The following is a 21,836-nucleotide window of genomic DNA, read 5'->3' on the forward strand; positions in this document are numbered from 1 at the left end:
GGAATGCTTAGGTTGTGGGCGGATTTAGCCTCCATGCAGATGAGCTGATGAAATGTTTCATAATAAAAAAATATCCAAACAGATACACACATAACTTCTGACACTTTTTCTTGATAAAAGTAGGCAAGGATTTTTACTGTACCACAAATTCTGCCAGAAATCAATATTGTATGTATGTTCTTTATCACCTTGCACTTCTCTACTTCCATAGTCTGAAAATATAAAAATATCTTTAAATCTAGCCGCTGTGGCTCTGCCTCTTCTGAAAAGAGCACACTCAGCCACCTGCTCTTTGGTGTCCTCCACTGCTACTATAACATAGCAGGGGTAATAGAAAGCCATAAAAGGCCTGTGCCCGATGACAGAGTAATAACAGTAGATTTAAACTGGAGCAGAGCAGGCAGCCTCCACCAGCCGTAATGACTAGTACAAATGCACATCTAGGAGCCATTGAGGTGGAGGTCAATAACTGTTGTTTATTACGTTCATCATGTAAAAATAACAAATGATCATATATTGATAATTTCGCTTTTGAGGGCGGTGAAGGAAACACCCTTCATAGAAATAGTTCCCCGTTTAGGTTAGTAAACATGAACCAGATAGATTCCCAGGATTGTGTTCAGCAAATTCAAATATTGATTGCATGCTGAGTGTGATTTCATACTGTGTGCTGTATGAAGGGGAACATGGGAGCAAGCCAAGAGAGAGGGGGAGATAGGAGGAGGAGGCAGGGGAAACGGGCTACACAGAGGCAGATAAATGACTGTGTGGGGGATTCACTGCAAAAGAACCAATATCAGCAGAGTCATGCTGATAGGCACACACTCAAAACACACACATGCTAATCGGTACGGACCAACTTGAACCGTTTCTAGAGCCGAGCGTTTGCCTGCAGTGTTGAGGATTGCCATGTCTGGGATGGGACCAGCCTCGAACGATTGCTGAGAATGCTAATGGGCTCGCAAATGGGTCAGGGATAGATCTAAATGAGAGCTATACAGGCCCGGCTAATTATGGGGTAACCAAGCATCCACCAATCAGGTTTGAAGGCCAAAAAGGCGAGTGACCTGACTGGTTGCGGTCGAGTTAGTTGCTAATTAGCCTGTGCTGGTGTTGCAGTTCAATGCAAGTGGGTCAGTGAGGGATAACTAATGATTGTAGCATCTGAGGAACTGGTAGAATCGGATCACCTGATTAACACCAGTTAATTTATCTCTCTTTGACTTGTCTCTCCTGGTTGACTCTCAATCAAATCTTATATTAGGAAAGTAGTTAGTTGATCCAGGTTAGACACACTTAAAATTAAGAAATGTAATAGCTGAATTAATGATCATTTTTCAGGTGTTTTTTTGAATGATTGATGCCATTGTTTTCCATGTTGACTGACAACCATCACTACAAAGCTGTTCATATCGTCATAGTCAACTTTAGCATCCCTTCACCTCATCTCTGTCTGTCACATCAGATAAGTTCCATCATTGTGAGTCTATTTATTCATCAAATTCATTAGAGTAATTAAAGATGGCACATTAATAATCCCTGTGAGACACTTCATTAATTCCATTTATGAAATTACCAGTTAATTATAGAAGTTATTTGTCTGATACGCAACACAAGACAAAAATATAACGATTAATTGTAGATTTCTGTGTGTAATTTAATCTCTGAAATTCATTCTCTGTCAGATTAGTTCACATCTTGGATCCCTCAAAGCCCGCGTCTTGAGGTAATGCTGCCATCTTCTGGTCAAAAGTGACCTTTGAAGTGTAAAAAAGAAAAAAGGGCTGCACTGAGAACTGTACTGTAGTTCATAACATTTGCGCCACTGCTTAATCAAGCAGATAATGAGCAATAAGATTCGGGGCTGTCCATGAGAGTGTTTGTGTGTCAAACCTGTGAGGAACGGGGATTTCAATATAAATATTTATGCCCTGCAAACAGATCAATAGCTATTAAAAAGGTCAAGGGCAGATGATGATGGATGCGGGCTGTATATATTGATTAATTCTGACCGCAGTAATGAATTACAAATGCACACACGCTTACGCACACACATACACGACAGACCAAATGATAGGGATTAATTCATTGATCATGCTTAATCTGTCATAATTAATTCCATAGGAACAAGTGTGATGAGAGCAAGCCTCCATTAAACAGATAAATTATTCAACATGAGGAGGAGGTGGACCCGAGATAAATGAGCGTGGGAGGCTGGTGCCAGCAGTCACAGGCTGAGGCTAATTACAGTCTTTTCTTGGAAACTAGCGCAGGTTAACTTACTGTAATAGTTTTATGGAAACACCTTAGAAGTGTAATTGGAGGCTCGGGTTAACGGAACAGTTCACAGAGGCATCAAGGCTCCATTAGAGTCGACTTTGAATAAAGTTAGTGATGACATATCATGAATGTAAAACTTGTTGACCTAAATACCTTTAACGCTTGTTCATTTTTAGCAAAGTGGAGGAGCTGGTCCCTTCTGGATTAACTGTGTGATTAGTCCCAGTTCCCTTACAGCTATGTGTACATGTCTTCAATGAGTACATGTAGTCTTTATATAACTTGCAGTGTATAGAATGTGTAAGTGTATAACAGGGGGTAGTATTGGAATTTAAATAGTCATGAACGTAACAATACACCTGGAGCCAAAACTTTCAAGAGTAAAAGTCTGTGTGTGCACAAAGTTAAAATATGCATGAGCAGTCTGTGCCAGATTTATACATCCTTGCATATGCATTGTTCTGTATTACACAGCTCAGCCATTGGGAAAAAGTACACACTGCTTTGTTCTGTACTCGTTCTGTTAACTATAACATCCTGTACGGCTGCCAGCTCAGCCTTTAGAGTAGTATTAAAAAGCCATTACAGACTAGTGTATACGTAATGAGCCATAAAAGACTGCTGCAGAAAATACGCAGGTCTAATAAGCTTTGCATTTCTCCCCCTGTGGTCTGGAACTTTCAGATGAGCGCTCCAAAATATTTGTATGAGGTAAAAAGCATTAATTAGGATTCAGGAACACGTTCTTACTTTATGTTTCTTCTCGTATCAGATTGTGTGGAGAGAAGCTTATCCCTTTCTTAATTTTGTGTGGAGGTGTTGTTTTGCTCCTTCTTACAACTGAGGAATCTCAGACAAGTTGAATCCATTACAAGCATTGATGTAGATGTACTTTATTTACTTTCAGCATCATTTACAGCTGTATGCAGGCACAACAGGGAAGATACAAATCAAAAGGTTGGGATATTTGTGAGCGTATATCCTTTTTAAAAGTTTCCTCTCCAGCTTTGAAAAGGTGACCTCACTCTTTCATATCGGTATGAGCATGCGATCATTTAGTCAAAGTCTTTACACTCCTAAATATTAGGAACATTTGATGAAACCTGACAAGGGCCTAATAAGACCATCTTTAATAGATTTTAAGTCGAGTCATTAAAAACGTGCTGACAGATGCAGCTTCAGTTTTTAATCCTGGCTTATTTGAAACACCTGCACATTTCAAATGATTTGAAAAATAAAAAAGAAATGGATACAAACTCATTAATCACAGAAACAAATCTGAATGGAGCTACTGATGCTGCAAATTTACAGTAGAGTAAAGCATTACTTTAAAGAAACCGTAGCCCGCTTATAAAATCACTCCAACTATGAGTCTCATCAGCATTAAATGAGTTCCTTAATTACCATGTTGTTGTATTTACAACTTCTTTAATGCTTGTTTGTTGTGGTCTGTTAAAAGAAGGTCTCTCTGCACAGCGGACAGGTGGACTTGTTGCTGGAGGTGAACCATTTATACTGAAAAAGATGAAGGGGAAAGTGTAAGAAACATCAACTATATGAAAAAGAAGCAAAACATTTTTATGCAAGACTGCAGGCTGTGAGTGTCTTTCTTTTTATAAGGATTATATATCAACAAGCAGCACAGATTTTGTTTATTACAACCAGGAGTCACCCCAAATAGTTGACGATTCGTTCTAAAGAGCTTTAGTCGACTGACAATCTCATAGTCCAACATCTGGATGAAAATCGGATCATTCCATTCAAACTATGGGGGTGCTCAGTGTCAAATTCTATATCATATTTCTGTTTACCATATACATCATGTGTCATTTAGTATATTTTCTTACACATATAAACTCATAAATATGTAATGTAATCCTGAAAATAGCTTCTGAAGTGTTGATCCACTTCCTTAAGGCCCAATTAAAATCCCCCCCGGTAATACAAGGTGGCCTATCCCATTTATTCATTTCATTGTTTTTGCTTGCAATATAGATTTTAAATGGGATATATCTGTCTACTCTAGTTTCTCTTTTGCTTTAAGCTTTGAGCCTCTTAATTGTAAATGGTTGTGTGAAATATCCTCATACAGTCACCATAATGCAGACTCTGGGTCAATGAAGAAAAAACAAACATTCAATGATTCATTGACTATGGCAAAGTCTGACGAATTAGATTCGACTGAGCAAATCCTTAAATCAGGGTCACCCCTTATTACAACCAAAAGTGGACTGTGTATGCATTACATCTGAAGGGAAGTCCCAAAAACACATCATTGTACCAGACTAAGGATGTTAACAATTAATTGAGTATGGATTAATTGATTGTTAAGGACGTACTCGAACATGCATTTTTGTTTTCAATGTTCTATCACGTGGTCTCATTTTATAAACAGATATCAGGGAGGTGTTTTTAGTTAAAGCATGTTTCAATGTGAATCAAATGGCTGAGGGTGTTGCGCACAGCGGAGACGCTCATCTGGGGGCTGCGGCTGTGCACCAAGGCCTACACTGCCGTATCTGCAGACGTTTTTAAGTCTACATTAAAAACACACTTATTTACGGAGGCTTTTAGTTGATTCTCGTAGAACTTTTAATGATTTTAAGGATCATGTAACCTCACTGTCACTGTCGTTGTAAAGCCCTGTGACTGTTGTCTGTGAAAAGCGCTATATAAATAAAGTTTACTTACTTACTTACACAAGCGCTTTTTGGGGGGGCGGCTCAACCAACAGCCGCGATATGGACCCAACTGGTTGAAGACTGCTTGGGTGACACTGATATTACTGGCACACTGGTGTGTCTTTAGATCAGAAACATCAGAGCCATCTGAGCATGTTTTTCTAGCGCCGGAATTATTAAGACCCGGTTGCGCTCCCGACAGGCGCCAGACCACGTACGCAGTCTTAATTTTCTCAATTTCAACGAGTAGGCAGAAAGCTGGACACTGTGATTCTGAAATGTGTTTCTGTTCAGTTCTCTTGTTGCAGTAAATCCACATGTGGTAGTCTGAGTGTTCACTTGATATGTCTCTGTATGCACTGGGATTATTTTTATGAGTCTGCTTCACACGTTGATATTTAGCGTGTTAACATTTTGTATTTTGTTGCGTTGGAAAGAATGATTTAGGGGGAATTTGGTTTTGTTGTTGTCATAGGGAACATTTCAGTTTTTTTTTTATGATTAATTCCTAATTGATTTATTACACAGTTTGATCGCACATAAAATTTCTGCAGAAAAGGCGCTAAAAATATCCACAGTCCAATTCACTGGATCTGCACACATATAAAACTCACCAGACATGCTGAGTGGAATTTCTTCTTGCAGGTGCGGCAGGCCTTCTTGGGTAGAGAGTAGTTGGAGCCATGGATAACCGAGAAGCAGATCATGCAATCCTCTATTCCCTCGAAGCGCTTATCCACGTTGTTCTTCCACAGAGCCAGGCCCTCCATTATACTGCCGTTCTAAAACACACAGAGCACACACCACCATGTTTCTTCTTCTTCTTCATCAAAAAGTGCCCTGGAAGCTCTCTCAGTCTTTATCACTCCAGAAAACTTCACAGGTAGAAATGTAACGTTACTCCAGGCCGCTTTTTAAGACACTTTAAAACTGTTTCCTGTGGGTGTTTCTACCTGATGTGTGAGGTATGTGCTCAGTTGCAGCATCCAGTTCCTCCACTGCTGCACGGCGACGCCCACGCGCTGCCCACTCTCAACAGTGATAGAGCCTAAAGGATGATTCTGTGGCAGCGTGATCACTAACTCGATGAAGATATCATCCACAGAATAGGTAGCAATCACCTCCCGTGCTGCTGAGCGAGCTTTCACCTGTTGCAATGAGATAAATAAGTAAACAAGCAGTCGGTCTTTACCTTCAGGGGTCTATCAGTCCAGTAAACAGACTTTTACTTTATTACAAAGTATAAAAATGATGCTACTGTAGTTCTAGGAGGAATATCTTTGCTAACTCACCGTCATGTTTTCAAACATCTGAGTGCTGGAGTGGACGGATGAGATCTCCTGTGCTGAGAGGACAGGGCTCACATATTTGGTTGTGAATTTCTCCACAGCTGCGCTCACTCTCTTCTCCTGACTGTTCCACCACAGCCGCACCATGGCAGGCAGGTCCTGCAACGTGCTGTAGTAAACACTGCAGGCCAGATGCGGGAGCTCCCATTCCACACTCTTGCTCTCTGAAGGAAGGAAATATAGACAGGAGGGGAAATCCCAGGTTAGAACATTTCACCTCAGTACAAAGAGGAGGTGCAGGTGTGTCTACTTACTGTCCACAGCCAAAGACAGGTTCTCTGTAAAGAGAGTTTTGAACTCCTTTGTCTCTGCCCCCTGGCCTGCACAGATGGGGGTCTCAGGCATCAGTTTGAAGAGGTGGAGGAGGAGCTTGCTGAGGGAGCAGCTTCTCTTCAGATATTGGGCATAATGGGCACGCAGCTGGAGATAAATAACAGGAGCAGTTAATACAGAACTCTCTGCATGAAGTTTATGAGTTCATTCCTTTTCATTTTCTAAACAATAACCTCCTGGACTGCAAATCAAAATCAATCAACTTATCATTTCTTACATGTGAGGGGGAGGATTTGAAAAACGTGAGGAGTAACTTCCAGGCCAGCAGGTATCCCAGGATGCAGGAGTACTCAACACTCAGCGGCTGAACCACTGCAAACTCTCCTACTTGAAGCCCTGCCAAGATGCTGTCACACAGCTCCTCACAGGTGGACAGGATGGCCATGAGAGACGCTGGAGGAGAACTGAGGACAAGAATTAAAACAGAACTGTAAGATTTACACAGAAGTAAAATAAACCCCACAGCTCTCTGTTTTTATGGCCCCAAACTGTCGAACTCTCTGTCAATGGACATCAAAACGGCGTGCTCTCTGGGGCTTTTACAAGTAAACTAAATCTAACTGATTACTTGAGGAATTTATTTTTTAGCCCTGGACTGCATTGTTATCTTTAATACTGTTGCCATTGTTTTAAAATCATCAAATTAAATTAAATTAAATTAAATTAAATATAATTAAAATAAATTAAATTAAATTAAATTAAATTAAATTAAAGTAAAATAAAATAAGTGACATTAAATTAAATTTAATTAAATTTAATTAAATTAAAATAAAATAAAATAAAAATTAAATTAAATACAATTAATTAAATTGAATTTTGGGTTTTCTTTCTGGTATTTCTCTATTTATCTTATTCCATTGAAGCAATTATAGATTTTTAATTGTATTATTATTATTATTATTATATCATTATTATTATTATTATTATTATTATTATTATTATTATTATCATTATTATTATTAACTAAAAGGATAATTATTTGAACAATTATGACTAATTAGTATTTTTCATTTGTATGAGTATTTCATATTACCATCCTCTATCTTGATTAAGTCATCATTTTACCTTTTTGTATATTTTCTGTCTCTCTGTTCCTTTGTGAAACACTTTTTGCTGCATGCTTGAATATATAAAATGTGCTATATGAATAAAGATGAGTTAAGTTTAATTGAATATTAAGAATCAAGTGACAATACCAATAATCTCGTCCAACTGTAAAATAATCCCCCCCCTTTGACTTACAGACACGGCTCATCTCTGTCATCATCAGACTTGCTCGTGTCTCCTTCTCCATCGCACTCTGGCAGCTGAGGCATCACCCTGTATTGACAAAAAAACAACAAGTATGTTTATTTTTTGTCATTTGATTATTCCCAGCCTCCTGTAGTGGAAGTTAAAGTAGCTTGCACACTCACTGACATCAAACAAACAGCATCCCTTACTTTTCTAACAGGTGGTAGACGGTGATCTGCAGGGGCCTGGCTTTAAACAGCAGCAGAGGACACAAGGTGTTCAGGAGCGTCTGGAGGGCCTCCGGCAGGTTTGTTTTCTGGTCTGCTATGAACTTCGGTGGCAGTGAGTTCTTTGTTAGTTGCTGCACGGGGACGTAAGTCAGAGCTGCACCAACTGACTGCAGCACCGCCAAAGGAAACACGGGGTCGTCGGGTTCGGTGAAGGTTTCTGCGTTTAGACGACAGAAAGAAATTCATTGACTTGTAGGCGAACACGCATAAAGGTTCTCAGCAACAGTAATGTAACCTCCCACAGTATGATCCACATACACACACACACACACCTGTGATGTTGATGGGCAGAGGCAGCAGCAGATTGTAGATTCCTTCAACAAAGAAGTCGGTCCATTCGCCGGTCAGTTCTGCCGGCAGCTTCTCCAGCGCATCAGGGGAAGATGATGTAAAGAAGTGGTTCAGCGCCACTATCAATGCTGCGTTCTCACACACAAAGAGCTGCACCCATGGGTTCCAGAGACTGCTCACATTTTCACTGGAAGTCTAGGATAGGAGGGAAGGATATTCAAAGTTAGTGAGAGGCAGGAATATATAAATGTGGATATTTATTTTTCTTTTCAGGGTAGCGTGGTTGAAGTTCTCTGTAGCTGACCCTGAACTCTGATCTCAAAGTCACAAAGGAGCACAATATGTATGATCTGTGCCTCACCTCCAGCCAGGCTAACATGGAGCACAGCAAGAAGTCCCACTGGCTGCCCCCCAAAACTGTGGGACAATGAGTCACCAGCCAGGACAGGAAACGCATCATCTCCACGGTGAGGTTCAGCTGCTCTGCGGTCGCTTTAGACAGATCGCTGAAATACACGGATACGACATCGAGAGTGTGAATTCAAAATATCTAAATTCAGACAGTGGCCTTGTAAAGACACTGAGTAACTGTTTTTCATTACTGTACCTGCCAAAGAGGAACCAGTCCTCCTTATTGTTCCTCCACTCCATCACAGTAGCGAGGATAGCCGGAACAACCTCCTCTTCTACTTGTGAGTTAGTTTTAAGACAGCACATCAGCACTGCCAGACACCCGTACACATCTGTGACACAAAGAGCCCAGAGTGATTATTTTTATATTTACATGCTGCAAGTGCAAAATGTTTCAGCATTCATGTATGGTGTGTAGGTGTGTGTGTGTACTAACCGTTATTCTCTTCCCAGTTGATTATTCCAGCAGTAGCTAGAGTGATGAGAGTCTCTTTGTCCTCTCTGGTCATGGTGGGGCAGAGCACCTGGAGCGTGCTCAGTTTGCTCTGAGACACTGGGAACAAACTGTCCAATCACAGACAAGTTGAATTATCCAACAGTCTGAACAATGTTGACAAAGCCGATTTGATTTATTTTAAAAAACAATACACCACTAACCTGTCTGCACTGCCGTACAGCTTCTTAATGGCGGTGCTGTGAGTTGATGCCAGATTAATGGTGTTGATGTAGTTCTCCAGAGTCAGAGACCACAGACCTCCATCCTCCACTGACCTACAGAGGAACAACACAACATGTGGTTTACAGAGAGGACACTGTTCTTGAGAATTGAGCTAAACTAAATCAGAGTTTACTTCTGCTGCCTTGTTTTTGTGTTTCAATATGTTTATTAAGGAAAACAAGATCTCCACAAAGCATCCACATAGACACATTCAATTTTCATTTAACAGTACATTTCAAAGGCCTGATCTCTCAGTCTACAGTATTACTGATTTGGATTAATCATTCCTTATCATCAGGGAAAACGGTCTTCGACAGAGCATCCGGTTAACAGTAGAACAAGAACTTATCCCATCCTCACCCCTCCCAAGGAGTGCTACCTGACAATGTCCACTTACAGTTGGTTATTGCAGCTCTGCAAAAAGGAGATCAGTGGGTTTTGATAATTTCTGAAGTGTGTTTTTAAGAATAAATCTCATTCTCTGAAGTGTTTCCGTCATCTCCGTTAACCACAATTTTGTTTGTCTTTGTTTATATGAGGAAAAGATGGTATTCTTAAAACCCCTATATTTTAACTTCTCATGTTCAACATCACAGAGATGAGTTTCCTGCCAGAAGATTATATGTTGTTTTTCTCTCTTCATTTTGGTTATTAGTTTGTTCCTTTTGATGGGGTTTCCTAGTCCGTTAACGTTCAAAGTAACTATTTTGTATTCCTGAACTGACATCCTATCCCTCCAGTTTATTATACTTTCTATGCTCCTCTATTGACCAGAACACGTACACAGAAAATGCCCGTTAACCACAATTTGAGAGTAGGTGCTTCTTTCTTTTTCCAAAACAGGAGGATGAGTTTCTCAGTAAGCAGCCCATAAGATAAAATACATTGTTTAGAGACTTGGAGATTCCTGAGCGCCTCTGACACCCCAAAGATGATCAATACGGGATCAAGTTTAATCTCAACCTGAAGAACTTTTGAAAGTAAATTAAAGATTCTAATCCAGAAATTCTGCAAGCTGGGACACATTGCCTTGTTTTTTTAGAGTGGATGTTTGTTTGTATTTTTTCAATAGTTTTTGTATTAATTTTTGAACATATCACATTTAACATCCTACAGACATAGTCCCCCTAAAAAAAAAGTAAAATAATTTAAAAATAGAGACTCAGTAAGAGGAAATCAAAGGAGAAGTGTATAAATAAAATAAGAAGTAAATAGTAATAATCCTGACAGACAAAATAAGTTAAACAAAATTACAATTTAATAAAAATAATAATAAAAAAAATAAGTAGATAAAAGAGCTCTCACTTTGTCACAGTTCATAAGGCCAGAGTACACCAGGCTTTGTTGAGGGATTGATCAGAGGTCTATATACGGCTTCCATGTTTTAAAAAACATGTCCCCTTTATTCTTTAAGTTATAAGTGCTCTGCTCCAGTCTTTAAGTATCATTCAAGATTTGTTTAAACACATTAAATGTTGGACGTCTTTGGCGATCCTCTTGTGAATACTGGATCCAGCACAGTGTCCAGTTCTGTACCGAAAAGGTTTCGTACTGGTGTCATTACCGGTGGTACTTTCTAAACCTTAACAGCCAGGTTGTGTGCTTCCCTCCAACAAAGTTTCAAATATGTGCATTCTCAAAAAACAGGAATAACGGTATAGTCCATTAGCTTACGCCCCTAAGCTATGGAACTCTCTGCCTCTGGACATTAAAACAGCGAGCTCTCTGGGTGTTTTAAAAATTAAACTTAAGACTTACCTTTTTAATCTAGCTTTTAATTTGGAATAATTTCTTTTTAGCCCTGGACTGCATTATTATTTTTTATTATTTGTATTATTATTTTAACCATTATTATTTTAATCATTACTTTAACATATATTTATCTTATTCAATTAATTATTTACCCATTTATTTCTTGTATTCACCTGATCTTGTTAATGCTACTTTATTTGTTTACTTTATTTACTTTTCTTTCCACTATTACTTATTTTATTAATTTTACTGTATTGATTTTATTTTATTTTTAAGTATTTCATTTATAATCATGCCTTTTATAATTGTACCATTGCTGTTGTTTTCTGTCTCTTTGTTATTCTGTGAAGCACTTTGGGCTGCATGTTTTTATGTATGAAAGGTGCTTTATAAATAAAGTTGAGTTGAGTTGGATGGTTTGATATTAAGAGTGTATAATTTAATATTCAATTCCTTTAAATCGTTCACTGATCAATGACTGACAAGCATTTAACAGTCATCAGATATTATTTCTTCTTGATCAGAAGTCGATGAATGAATGAACCTCACCTCGAGTAAAGGACCTCCAGTAGATCTTTGACTGGAACAAGACTGTGGAGCCCCTCTGCCAGCCCCCAGTCAGTCAGCAGGCTGTGGCAGGCAGACACGACCGCAGGGCTGTACTCCACCTCTTTACACCACTGCAGCGCAAACAACAGCTCTGAAACTGTGAAAAGAAAAGCACACAAGCTGCATCATACACTGACATCAACATCTAAAAAAGAGAAGCAGAACATTTTCGTGTTCATCCTGTGTGTGGGTTTGTGTGTGTTTACCTGTGTACTTCAGGTTTGGCAGGTTTGAAGAGCAGTCTGCTTCTTTATGGTCACCAGTGGTGAATGCAACAGTTCTGGCAACCTTCCCCAGCAAGGCACACACGCAGAGGTGGGCTGGCAGCTTGGTGGACATCTTAGACTTCCACATGTCCATGGAGGGTTTTTCCAGAACTCCTCGGTACCGGTCGGACAGTAACGGGGTTTTGACCCACTGAGGAGTATGGAAAGTCTAGGTCACCAGATTCCTTTAACAACAGACTTGATATGTTATCTTCCTGTGGTGGACTGACAGACTCACCTGTGGGGGTAATGCTTGTCTAATTCTTGTCCATTCTGTCTGGCTGGGTGTGAGCGCAGTGAAGAACTGAGAGAGAAGAGGGGAGTCTCGACTGCAGACAGACATCATTGCCTCCACCAAGCTCTGCACAGCCAGGACCAGGACCTGTAAACTATAGTGTAGCACAGAGACATGTGAGGTAGAAGCATGACAAAGCTTTAATACAGAATATTAAGATGTTGTTGCACTGATTGAGACTCAAACACACAGAACAATCCTACATTTGGAGAAGGATTACCAAAGAAACACTGTTCACGTTGTTACCTTTTGATGCTGGAGACAGTGAGGGATTGGCTTGCCACCCAAAGAGCTGCATTCTGCAGAAAAACCCCTTCTTCAAACTCATAATCAGGTTGTTGGGTGAGAGACTGGACACCAGCTACACACACTCTCTTCAGCTTCCCTAAAAGTGAGTCTGTCCGAGTGATATTAAGAAGTAGTTAGCTTAGGAGATGCAGTACAATCAGACAGAGTGTACGTGTGCGCTGTGAGAGTACCTACCGGACAGATGAGTGCGTGTTTGGTCTTTGGCGGTGAACTGGAAGACAGTGAAGAGGAGTTCCTCTGCAGAGCGGAGCAGCAGACAGTCTTGTACGGAGGAGAAGAAGGTGGAGGCCACGTCACAGATGAAGGAGATGAGCGGCTCCATGTTGCCTGCGTCTGACAGACTCTTTGCCTCGGACAGAGTGGCGTGGAGCTTCTCTAAAATCTTCTCCATATATACCTCACCTATCAGCGGCTCTGTGCAGGCAAAACAGGATCAAATAGATCAACATATAGTTAACAATTCATGAGAAAATCCATGTGCACTGAAGCTTCAGAATAAAAAGGTACAGGCTGCTGAAAAAGGAAGAAAATGCTGATGGGTGTGTTTACCATTGTTGTGGTGCTGAGAGAGCACCAGGCTGATAAGCGTCCAACTGTGGCCGCTTGCAGAAGAAGCACAACTGGGAGAGCTGCTGCCAACCTCGCAGAGCTCCTCGGTCAATCCCAGGAGCCGCTCGCCCAGAACTGAACCCTTCAGCCAATCTCTGCAGCTCTTAAGAGTCTCAGAGTCTGCACATGCCTGAGAGGACAGAAAGCAGAGCAACGAGGCGGTTTATAACACCCGAAATTTGATGTATGAACAGATAACATGCAGGTGGATTAAAGTCTTTGGAGTTTTAAAAGGAAACCGAATGTCACATACCCTCTGGATGATTTGCAGGATGATCGCCCACTGTAAATCCATCTGAAAGGCAAAGTTAAAAGCCAGGATGTCAGCAAAACAACTCTGAGTTAGAGCTATGAAAATACACAGAGAAACACAAGGTCATGCATCTTCTGGTACCGTGGTGATGTGGTTGAGGATGCGGGTGGTCTCCTGCGAGCTGCAGCAGTACAGAGAGCTGAAGACCATCTCCACCAGGTGCTCAGTGTCCCTGCGTCCCTTCTCAGCCAGCCACAGCACAACCTGCTCCAGCAGGAACTGCGTCGCTGGATTTTTAACAGTCCCCTCAGACTCCTTTATTTTATCATCCACGTCGATCAACGTCTAAAAAAAAGTACAGTTCAAGAGAAGTTGAAGTCATGCATCAAGAAACTGGAAGAGGTGTCATGCAATATAAAAGACCATAACATGGTTTCTGCATGTGCAAGTCTATGATCTGTAAATTGCTGAAACTGTGAATGACTGTGCTTTTTTTGGAGGGTAGGGGGGTGGGGTGGGTTTGGCTTTCTTGGATAGGACAGCTGGAAGGAGACAGGAAGTGTGGGGAGTAGGAAGTTGGGGAAGACATGCAGCAAATGGTAGAGGCCAGGAGTCAAACCTACAACTGCTGCAATGAGGACTGTAACCTATGTATATGGAACGCGCTTAGACCGCTAGGCCAACGGCAAAATGTACCACAACTTCTTTAAAAAACTCTTCCCTTAAAAGTGAGAATCTCTGAGTGTAATGAGCCTTCAAAGGCTCATTACACTCAGAGGAGGCCGCATAAAGATCAAAAACCAGGGGCACTGGTGGCCTAGCGGTCTAAGCGCCCCACATACAGAGGCTGCAGTCCTCGTTGCGGGGGTCGCCAATTCGATTCCCGGCCGCAACCGTTCCCTGCATGTCTTCCCCCGCTCTCTGCTCTCCCATTTCCTCTCTCTCTTCAGCTGTCCTATAGAATAAAGGCAAAAAGCCCCAAAATATAACTTAAAAAAAAAAAAAAAAAAAGATCAAAAACCACTGGAAGGGAATTTTGTCCACATGTAGCACAAAACTCTGCTCTTTCAATTGTACATAATTTTTCACAGATCTGGCTCTCACTAAGGTAGCTAATACTCAAAGGAACCCTCAAAATAATAAAGCTGATAATCAAATACACATATATCTGCAAGCTTCAAACTTGACTTACACTGAAGACCCTGGGAGTGTGGAAAGAGCGCAGGAGAAGGGAGAGAAAAACAAGATGTTTTTCAGACTTCTTCTCATTGACATGCACCAGACACAGCTGTGCCAGCTGGCACACCACATCCTCAAAATGCTGAGTCTGTGGGGAGCAGACCCTCTCATTCACGAGCTCAGACTCTAACTGCACAGGCCGCTCCACAGCATCCCCGTCCACTCCAGTTTTCTCGTTGTCGTCTGGCTTAGAGAAACAGATCTTGACGGATTTCTTCTTCTGGATGTTCCTTCTCTTTACTCTGTCGGGGTATCGCATTACCTGGAGACAGAGGAGGAATTAAGAGGAGATGCATTTTGGCATTAGTTTTTTGTTTCACTTTAGCTGCTTTTTAAGACGAGAACAACTCTGGCAGCCATGTTGGCCTGCTGTTTTGTTCAATGAAGAATGTTTCTAAACCAGAGTCCCCAAAACAAACTCACCTGCAGCAGGGTGGCTACCCCTTCCAAAGCCTGTGGATCCGCCTCTTCATTGTCCACATGACGCACAAACATCAGACCGAGACCCTCCCAGAAGTCTGCCAGGAGCCCTTTGAAGACATGCTTGCCGTCATTTGCTTCATCCTCCCCATGTAGACCTGCTCGTTTCTCCCAGGAGACGAGCAGTTCCGTGACCAGGAGGAACAGAGGACCGGCCTGAAGGGAGGGGTTACCGAGAGCCTTCTCCAACAGTGGGAGGAGCTACGAAAAGACAACAAAACTATGTAAGAAAGAAGAGTAGGGACGTAAACAGAGTCCTGCTGTGTTGTGGTCCTATACCTGCTGTGAAATAAGCATGGTGCGTATTTTTTGGTGCTCAGCTTCTTCTTCTGTGTTGTGCAAAATGCAGTACCTCAGGCACTCCACAAGAGAGGTCACTATAACGGCACTCTCTGACGGGCTCGTGGACGCACGCTCACTGGACAGACTGAGACAAAAACACACACACTTGGTCAAGAAGTGATAAATAGCAAAGAAGATAAAGATATGACAAATGCCTGCAAAAATATCAAAGGTGTAAACAAACAACTTTTAGTTTCCTTGAGTTCAAACAAAAACTATATGTAACTTAATATTAGGGCCATATTATTTGGATCATGGTGTGGTGGAGTACACACAAGCAGAGAGATAAAATCAAAGTTACCCTTGCATGAATGAACTGAAGAAGGTGGTGTAGAAGTCCAGAGTTGGATCAGTGATGTCCCTGGGCAGCTTGCTGAGAAGCGGCATCAGATTCGGGTGGAGAGCTTTCGCCAGGCCTTTACCGCCCTCTTTTAACAGAGCCCACAGTTTGGGTAAGAAGCCCTTCTTGGCGTTTACATGTGTCCAACAATCCTGAAAGAAGAACAGGAACATTTAAGAGCAGATGTCACAGCTTTTATATTATTGAGGGCAACAATATAATATGTTACAGCTGATAAAGCCATGGCTGTATGTGCAAGGTAAAAACAAAACTAAGCTTACAGGAATGGTAGACACGACGTGAAGGACAGCTTCCCACACGGGGGGCAGCACTACGGGATCGGTGTCGTCAATGCTGAGGAGAACAGCAGGGCAGAGTCGTGCTGCTTCCGCCTGGACGAGTGCTGGAGTGAACTCACACAGAGCGCACACCATCTCGAAAAAGGCACCTCGCACCTGAGCATGAACACAGAGGGGAAATGTGGATTACATCAGATTACTTTGTGTACAGCAGAATAAGTGTATAGTACAACTAACACTACATTTAATCATAGAGCACAGTCATTTAAAGGTGACATATCACGCTTTTTTCATCAATATATATTGGTCTAAGAGGTCCCCAAAACATGTCTTTAAAGTTTATGCTCAAAAAAACACTTTGAAATCAGATTTTGGCATGCCTGAAAATCCCTCTTCTTCAGCCCTCCTCAGAACACTCTGTTTTCTCTCTGACCACGTCCCCTCAGGAAGTGGATGTGCCCTCGGCTCTCCGGCATGTTGATCTAATGTTTACATGTTGGCTGAATATACACGGCTGCTCACAGATCGCGTTACTTCAACCCTCTGAATCTGATCCAGAATCTGATCCTGACGGAGAGGCGCCTGCAGCAGGAACTTTCTGAAGGATTGGTCACAGATTTTGTGTTTCTTGTTGTTTTATTTGTCAGTATGTCGACGTGTGTCTTGGTACACAGCTACAAACATGTAGCTATGTGGTTATGCTAACTAGCGCTAGCACTTATCCATGACAAATAAAAATCATCCACTAGATCTTCAAATCTGCAGACATGGGGAGTAAAACCAATCTTTGTGTTTATTAAGACTCCTAAGCTCCTTGTTAGCAGGGAATGAAAAACAGAGGAGTAGTTGAGTTGTATTTTATACAGTCTATGGGCTGAACAAGCCGGATATTTTTGTGATGTAACAAAAACACGGAAGTCTGAAACGGCTCGTTTCAGCACACATTTACAGGAAGGTGGAGAAATCCGAACAGGGGCAGAATGGATTCTTTTCATTCTCGGGGGGTTTGTAGACATGCCAGAGAAACATATTTCAGATAGAGAACCATTAACAAGTTGATTTTGCATGATATGTCACCTTAAAATCCTTCAGACTCTTTTTTTCGTGGATTGTAGTCCAAATCCTTGTCCCATGCTCATTTTTAATACTTTTTTCCAAAAGAACTCTGTTATATATCATTTAAAATACACATTTAAGTTGTGTCCCCAAGATTTTACCCACTCCTTTTACCTTGCCTCTTACTTTTTTTTTACAGGACTCAGAAAAATGCAATTATCTTTTGCTTTAAAAGCTGGTAAATTATTAAAAAGAATTGCCTGAGATGGGCCAGTACACATTTTGAGAAAAATTTATTATATATAATATATATGTAATATGACAATTTTCTCCAAAAGTGTCTTGGGGCTTTCGAAAATACTAAAATATATTTGTTTATCCTCACTGCGTTTTAGAAAATGTGTCAGTCACAGATAGACCGATCAATAAGCAAAGCAATTTGCAATAATTGGCTGCTCTGCACTCACAGGGTCGACTTAAAACAAACAAACAACACACTCATCAATGTGGCTGCTGTTGAGTCATATTCTTCAGTCTACCGGCTGAGCTCATGTGCTGCAGAATTATGGGAAACATGCCAATGCTACAATTTGCTGGATGTTACCTGAGCAAAAACAGTTAGACTCAATATCTTTTCTAGAGCTTTCCAAAGCTTAATAAAGACAGAAATCCAGATGTCCCTTACTGAGACGACACAATATATTTAATAAACTGTTCCATTGAGTTCAGCAATTTTGTTATTAAATTGTTGTATGTTATTAAATGCAAAACAACAAAACAACGAATATCTGCTTCACATATCGGCCATCGGTTAACCTGCTTTCTAATTATCTGCATCAGACACTGAAAAACTGATATCGGTCAACCACCAGTGTAAATGTAATTAACGTGGATAATTAGGACCTTTTTTTAGCTGCATTAAGTTATATATATATAGGTAAATTTACTTACATCTGTACCACATGTGATTTCTAATGATACATCCCATTGTGTAACACTGTACCTTTAGACACATACAAAGCTTCCATATTCCCTGACCCCTCAATGTGATGTTTTATTTCTTTTTTTATATATACAATTTTAAAAAGAAAGAAAAGACTTGTCCATGATTAACTTATTAACATGTATCCCAATGCCTGTTAAAAACTGAACAGTCATATTCCAGTACCTGTGGCGTCTTGTGTTTGCTGTACTTCCAGAACTTCGCAGAGCCAATAAGATTTGCTAGTCTCTGCTCGAGGGCCGTCCTGTCGTCAGGGAGCAGCAGAGATAGAAGTCTCTTCACCCCCAATAGAGAGCTGGTCAGCATGCGCACATATTTAGCTTCTCTCTCCTCCCCCGTCACACTTCTAAAGAACAGAGAAGAGCCAGTGTCTCAGCACATCTCTTGAAGAAAAGTTGCATCCACACGTTGAGAGGAATGGACAGAGTCACCACACAGATCTCAAGTGTTTACTTACTGTGGATCGCTCAGTGTGTCAGCTGTTTCCTTTAACAGCACATCTTGAAGTACCTGCAACATACAACTTCACATTAAGTTCAGCTCATTACACGATGCCTTGTCTGCACTGAAGTAACCCCCTAAAACTCACATTAAGGATCTCCTCTTTGCAGAAGCTGAGAGCCTCGGGTTGTTTGGCGGGGGAGAAAGCAGCATGGAAGGCCTGGCAGGCAGCAGAGGCTGCAGGTGTGTAAGGGTCACACTGGGACAGAATCCAGTGGCCCATCAAGCTCTTCAGGAAGGGGGCCAAACTGCGGCGCACTTTCAGCACCAGCTGCTCGAAGGCCTGCTGGGTCGCCTCCCTGATTCTGCGGTCATGATCCTGGTGTGATATAATGACAAACACAAAACTTAGGCACTCCAAGCATCTTCACTTACACACATTAAAGAGTTGTCTCGTTCAGGAATACTCTTCTTTAGTGTCAGTTTGTTGTGTTGTTTACATAGGATACTTGCCCCATTTTGTTGGTATGATGGGACTGATTAAGACAACCACTAAGGGATAATGTATGGTTAGCAGGATGTTATGGGAAAAAGAATCCCGACAGGGTAAGACAAAACCCTTGACCACCCTGAAGGTTGTTAGGAAAAAATAAAATATTATTTTAATGATTTATGTTTCCAGTTTTTAAAAAATAATCCCAGTGATGTCCACATTACAGGCCAGTTTCCATAGTGTCCAACACACTTTCATGAGGCTCCATTTAGTTTTAAATTCCAATAAAACTAAATGTATGGTTTTTAACAAAAACATACCATTGCCCAACAGCCCCCTCAAAATCTCCTCCCTGGATGGGTCGGAGAGATTGAGTTTGTTGACATCAGAAATACCTAGGGATCTGGCTTGACAGCAAACTTTCTTTTGAAACACACATAAACACACTGCTCACTAAGGTCAAATCAGGTTCAAATCTGGTTCAGATGACAGTCTTGATTACGGTGACATAACCCACAGGTCTGCTTCCAACACTCTCCTTCACAAACTGGAGGTCATTTACCACGCTGCTATCCGTTTTGTCACTGGAGCCCCATTCACTGCTCACCACTGTCACCTGTACTCTCAGCTGAACTAGCCTTCACTCCACTCTCGCTGACAAACACACTGGTTTCTATTCATTAACAAATCCCTCACTGGTAAAACCCCTTTATATCGACAGTCACTAATCAAACTTCACAGCACAAACCGTAGCCTGTGCTCAAGTAGCCTTATCAAACTCATCCCACCCAAAGCCCGGACCTCCTCTGGACGCACCTCCTTCCAGTTTTCCGCTGCAAACAACTGGAATCACCTGCAACAATCCCTAAAGCTGACCTCTTACCTTCCACTCGCCACTTTCAAAAACTTAATACACCCCATAACTCAACATCACTGCACTTGCTTTTAAATTGCTTTTAAGTTGTTCACTGCTGTCATATTTTTGTATTGTATTGTTCTGTCTCTAGGTCTCTGTTTTTTGTTTTGTCTTTTATATATTGTCATGCCACCTGTGTTGCCTTCTCACCCAGCTCGTTATTGCAAATGAGAATTGGTTCTCAATTAACTCACCTGGTTCAATAAAGGTTAAACAAATAAATAAATGATTCCACGTCAGTTAGTGTTCCATGGTGATGGATTCTTATCTGCCTATTAAATGTGAAGGAACTCTTTTCAGTGGATTGTTTTGACATGAATGCATGTGATCAGTTTGAGCCTGGTGTTGCTCATGTTAGTGCTCATGTTAGTGAATGTTAATAACCGCTGTCAAGGGGTTTTGACCAATCAGAATCAAGCTTCTAACACAACCGGAAGATCAGTAAGAAAGAGGGGTAATAAGTAAGGGATAATGGGGTGTTCATTAATCCCTCCTTGATTCATTGTTTCCACAAACACCCAATGAATGATCATCTTACCACTGATATCTTGCAGTAGATTCTCGGCCAGTATGGCAGCACCCCTTTCACCTCTTCAGCATCCCGTTCCTGACACATGGACCCAAAGTCCTGCACAGCCTGAGAAAAGAACACAGCATGAAGCACACATGTATGGATAAGCCTGGTTTGGTTTCTGACATGTCACATGTCTTAGTTTTGGTCCTCATAACAGACCAATAAGTTTGCTAAAGTTGGACCTACTTTAAGTCTGGTGACACCATCCCTCTTGGAGAGTTTCCTGAGCACCAGGCGGAAGTCAGCATCCACCAGGTTGTCTATCTCCTCTGCCCCGTGGACCGCAGGGACATAACTCAGCTCTGAAGTCAGCGCTGTGTCAAAACCCACAAAGCCAGGGATGACACCTCCCTCCCGGGTAAGGACCTCGGCAGCTCGGCCGCTGCTGGACGGCTAGAAACAAATGCCAAACATACAACGTTATTTAAAAGTCCCAAACAAGTGTCAACGTGGGACAGAAATGATGTAATTATGAGACAGATGGATCACAGAGTCACATGCAGCGTTAGCTTCAAAGTAAACAGTGGCTAATGTGCTCTTTCATTAACGTTGTAGGTTAACTTAACACTGAAGTTACTTACCCGGACATTTCCTTTAGTACGTTGTTTATTCTTACCTCCCATGAATACACATTGAGAGTATAAGCTTCAGGCTTCAATGCTAACTTTGTAGCCACTTGTGTTGGCAAAGTTCAATGATACAGAGTAAAGCTCCCGACAGTGCAAATGTTAGGAGAGCAACTACTTCCGGTCTCAGCTAAAAGCTTCAAAATAAAATGTTGAATGAGTTTTTTTTTATTGAACATGGTAAACAATACAATGACAAACACTACAGACATATGCTCAGACAAATCAAATACTCAAAGAGAAAAGGAAAAGGAAACAAAGAAAAAAAGCAGGATATATAACTCTTGTTAATATATAAATTAAAATATATGCAATATTTCAGATGCTCAGAGCGAAATCCTCTCCAAG

At 41.2% G+C, this 21,836-nt stretch overlaps 1 protein-coding gene across 1 annotated transcript; it reads right to left on the reverse strand.

The window, feature by feature from the left end:
* Positions 1–3,156: 3,156 nt before the first annotated feature.
* Positions 3,157–21,602, reverse strand: ltn1 (listerin E3 ubiquitin protein ligase 1). Its single transcript, XM_034683599.1, has 32 exons — positions 21,444–21,602; positions 21,049–21,255; positions 20,827–20,925; positions 19,028–19,258; positions 18,896–18,948; positions 18,604–18,784; positions 16,362–16,535; positions 16,042–16,232; positions 15,678–15,825; positions 15,342–15,599; positions 14,872–15,180; positions 13,821–14,024; positions 13,680–13,721; positions 13,367–13,556; positions 12,992–13,231; positions 12,755–12,905; positions 12,452–12,602; positions 12,154–12,364; positions 11,888–12,044; positions 9,526–9,639; positions 9,305–9,432; positions 9,065–9,200; positions 8,819–8,963; positions 8,439–8,652; positions 8,086–8,323; positions 7,886–7,963; positions 6,861–7,047; positions 6,565–6,730; positions 6,254–6,474; positions 5,915–6,109; positions 5,576–5,743; positions 3,157–3,795 (listed from the first exon to the last, which is right to left on the reverse strand). The coding sequence occupies exons 1-32, from the start codon at positions 21,483–21,485 to the stop codon at positions 3,733–3,735; spliced, it is 5,292 nt and encodes a 1,763-aa protein (XP_034539490.1). The 5' UTR covers positions 21,486–21,602; the 3' UTR covers positions 3,157–3,732.
* Between the last annotated feature and the right edge of the window lie 234 nt (positions 21,603–21,836).

This window comes from Notolabrus celidotus, chromosome 5 (assembly GCF_009762535.1).
Source record: "Notolabrus celidotus isolate fNotCel1 chromosome 5, fNotCel1.pri, whole genome shotgun sequence".
In the NCBI taxonomy this organism is placed as follows: Eukaryota; Metazoa; Chordata; class Actinopteri; order Labriformes; family Labridae; genus Notolabrus; species Notolabrus celidotus.

What these genes read in the sequence shown, in the direction of transcription:
- ltn1 (XM_034683599.1), bottom strand. Translation starts at nt 21,485, where the DNA reads ATGGGAGGTAAGAATAAACAACGTACTAAAGGAAATGTCCGG. An exon ending in GCCAAACCTGAAGTACACAG is followed by an intron (nt 12,045 to 12,153) that starts GTAAACACACAC and finishes TTCTTTTCACAG; the next exon opens with TTTCAGAGCTGTTGTTTGCG. An exon ending in CAACTGGGAAGAGAATAACG is followed by an intron (nt 9,201 to 9,304) that starts GTTAGTACACAC and finishes TTTGTGTCACAG; the next exon opens with ATGTGTACGGGTGTCTGGCA.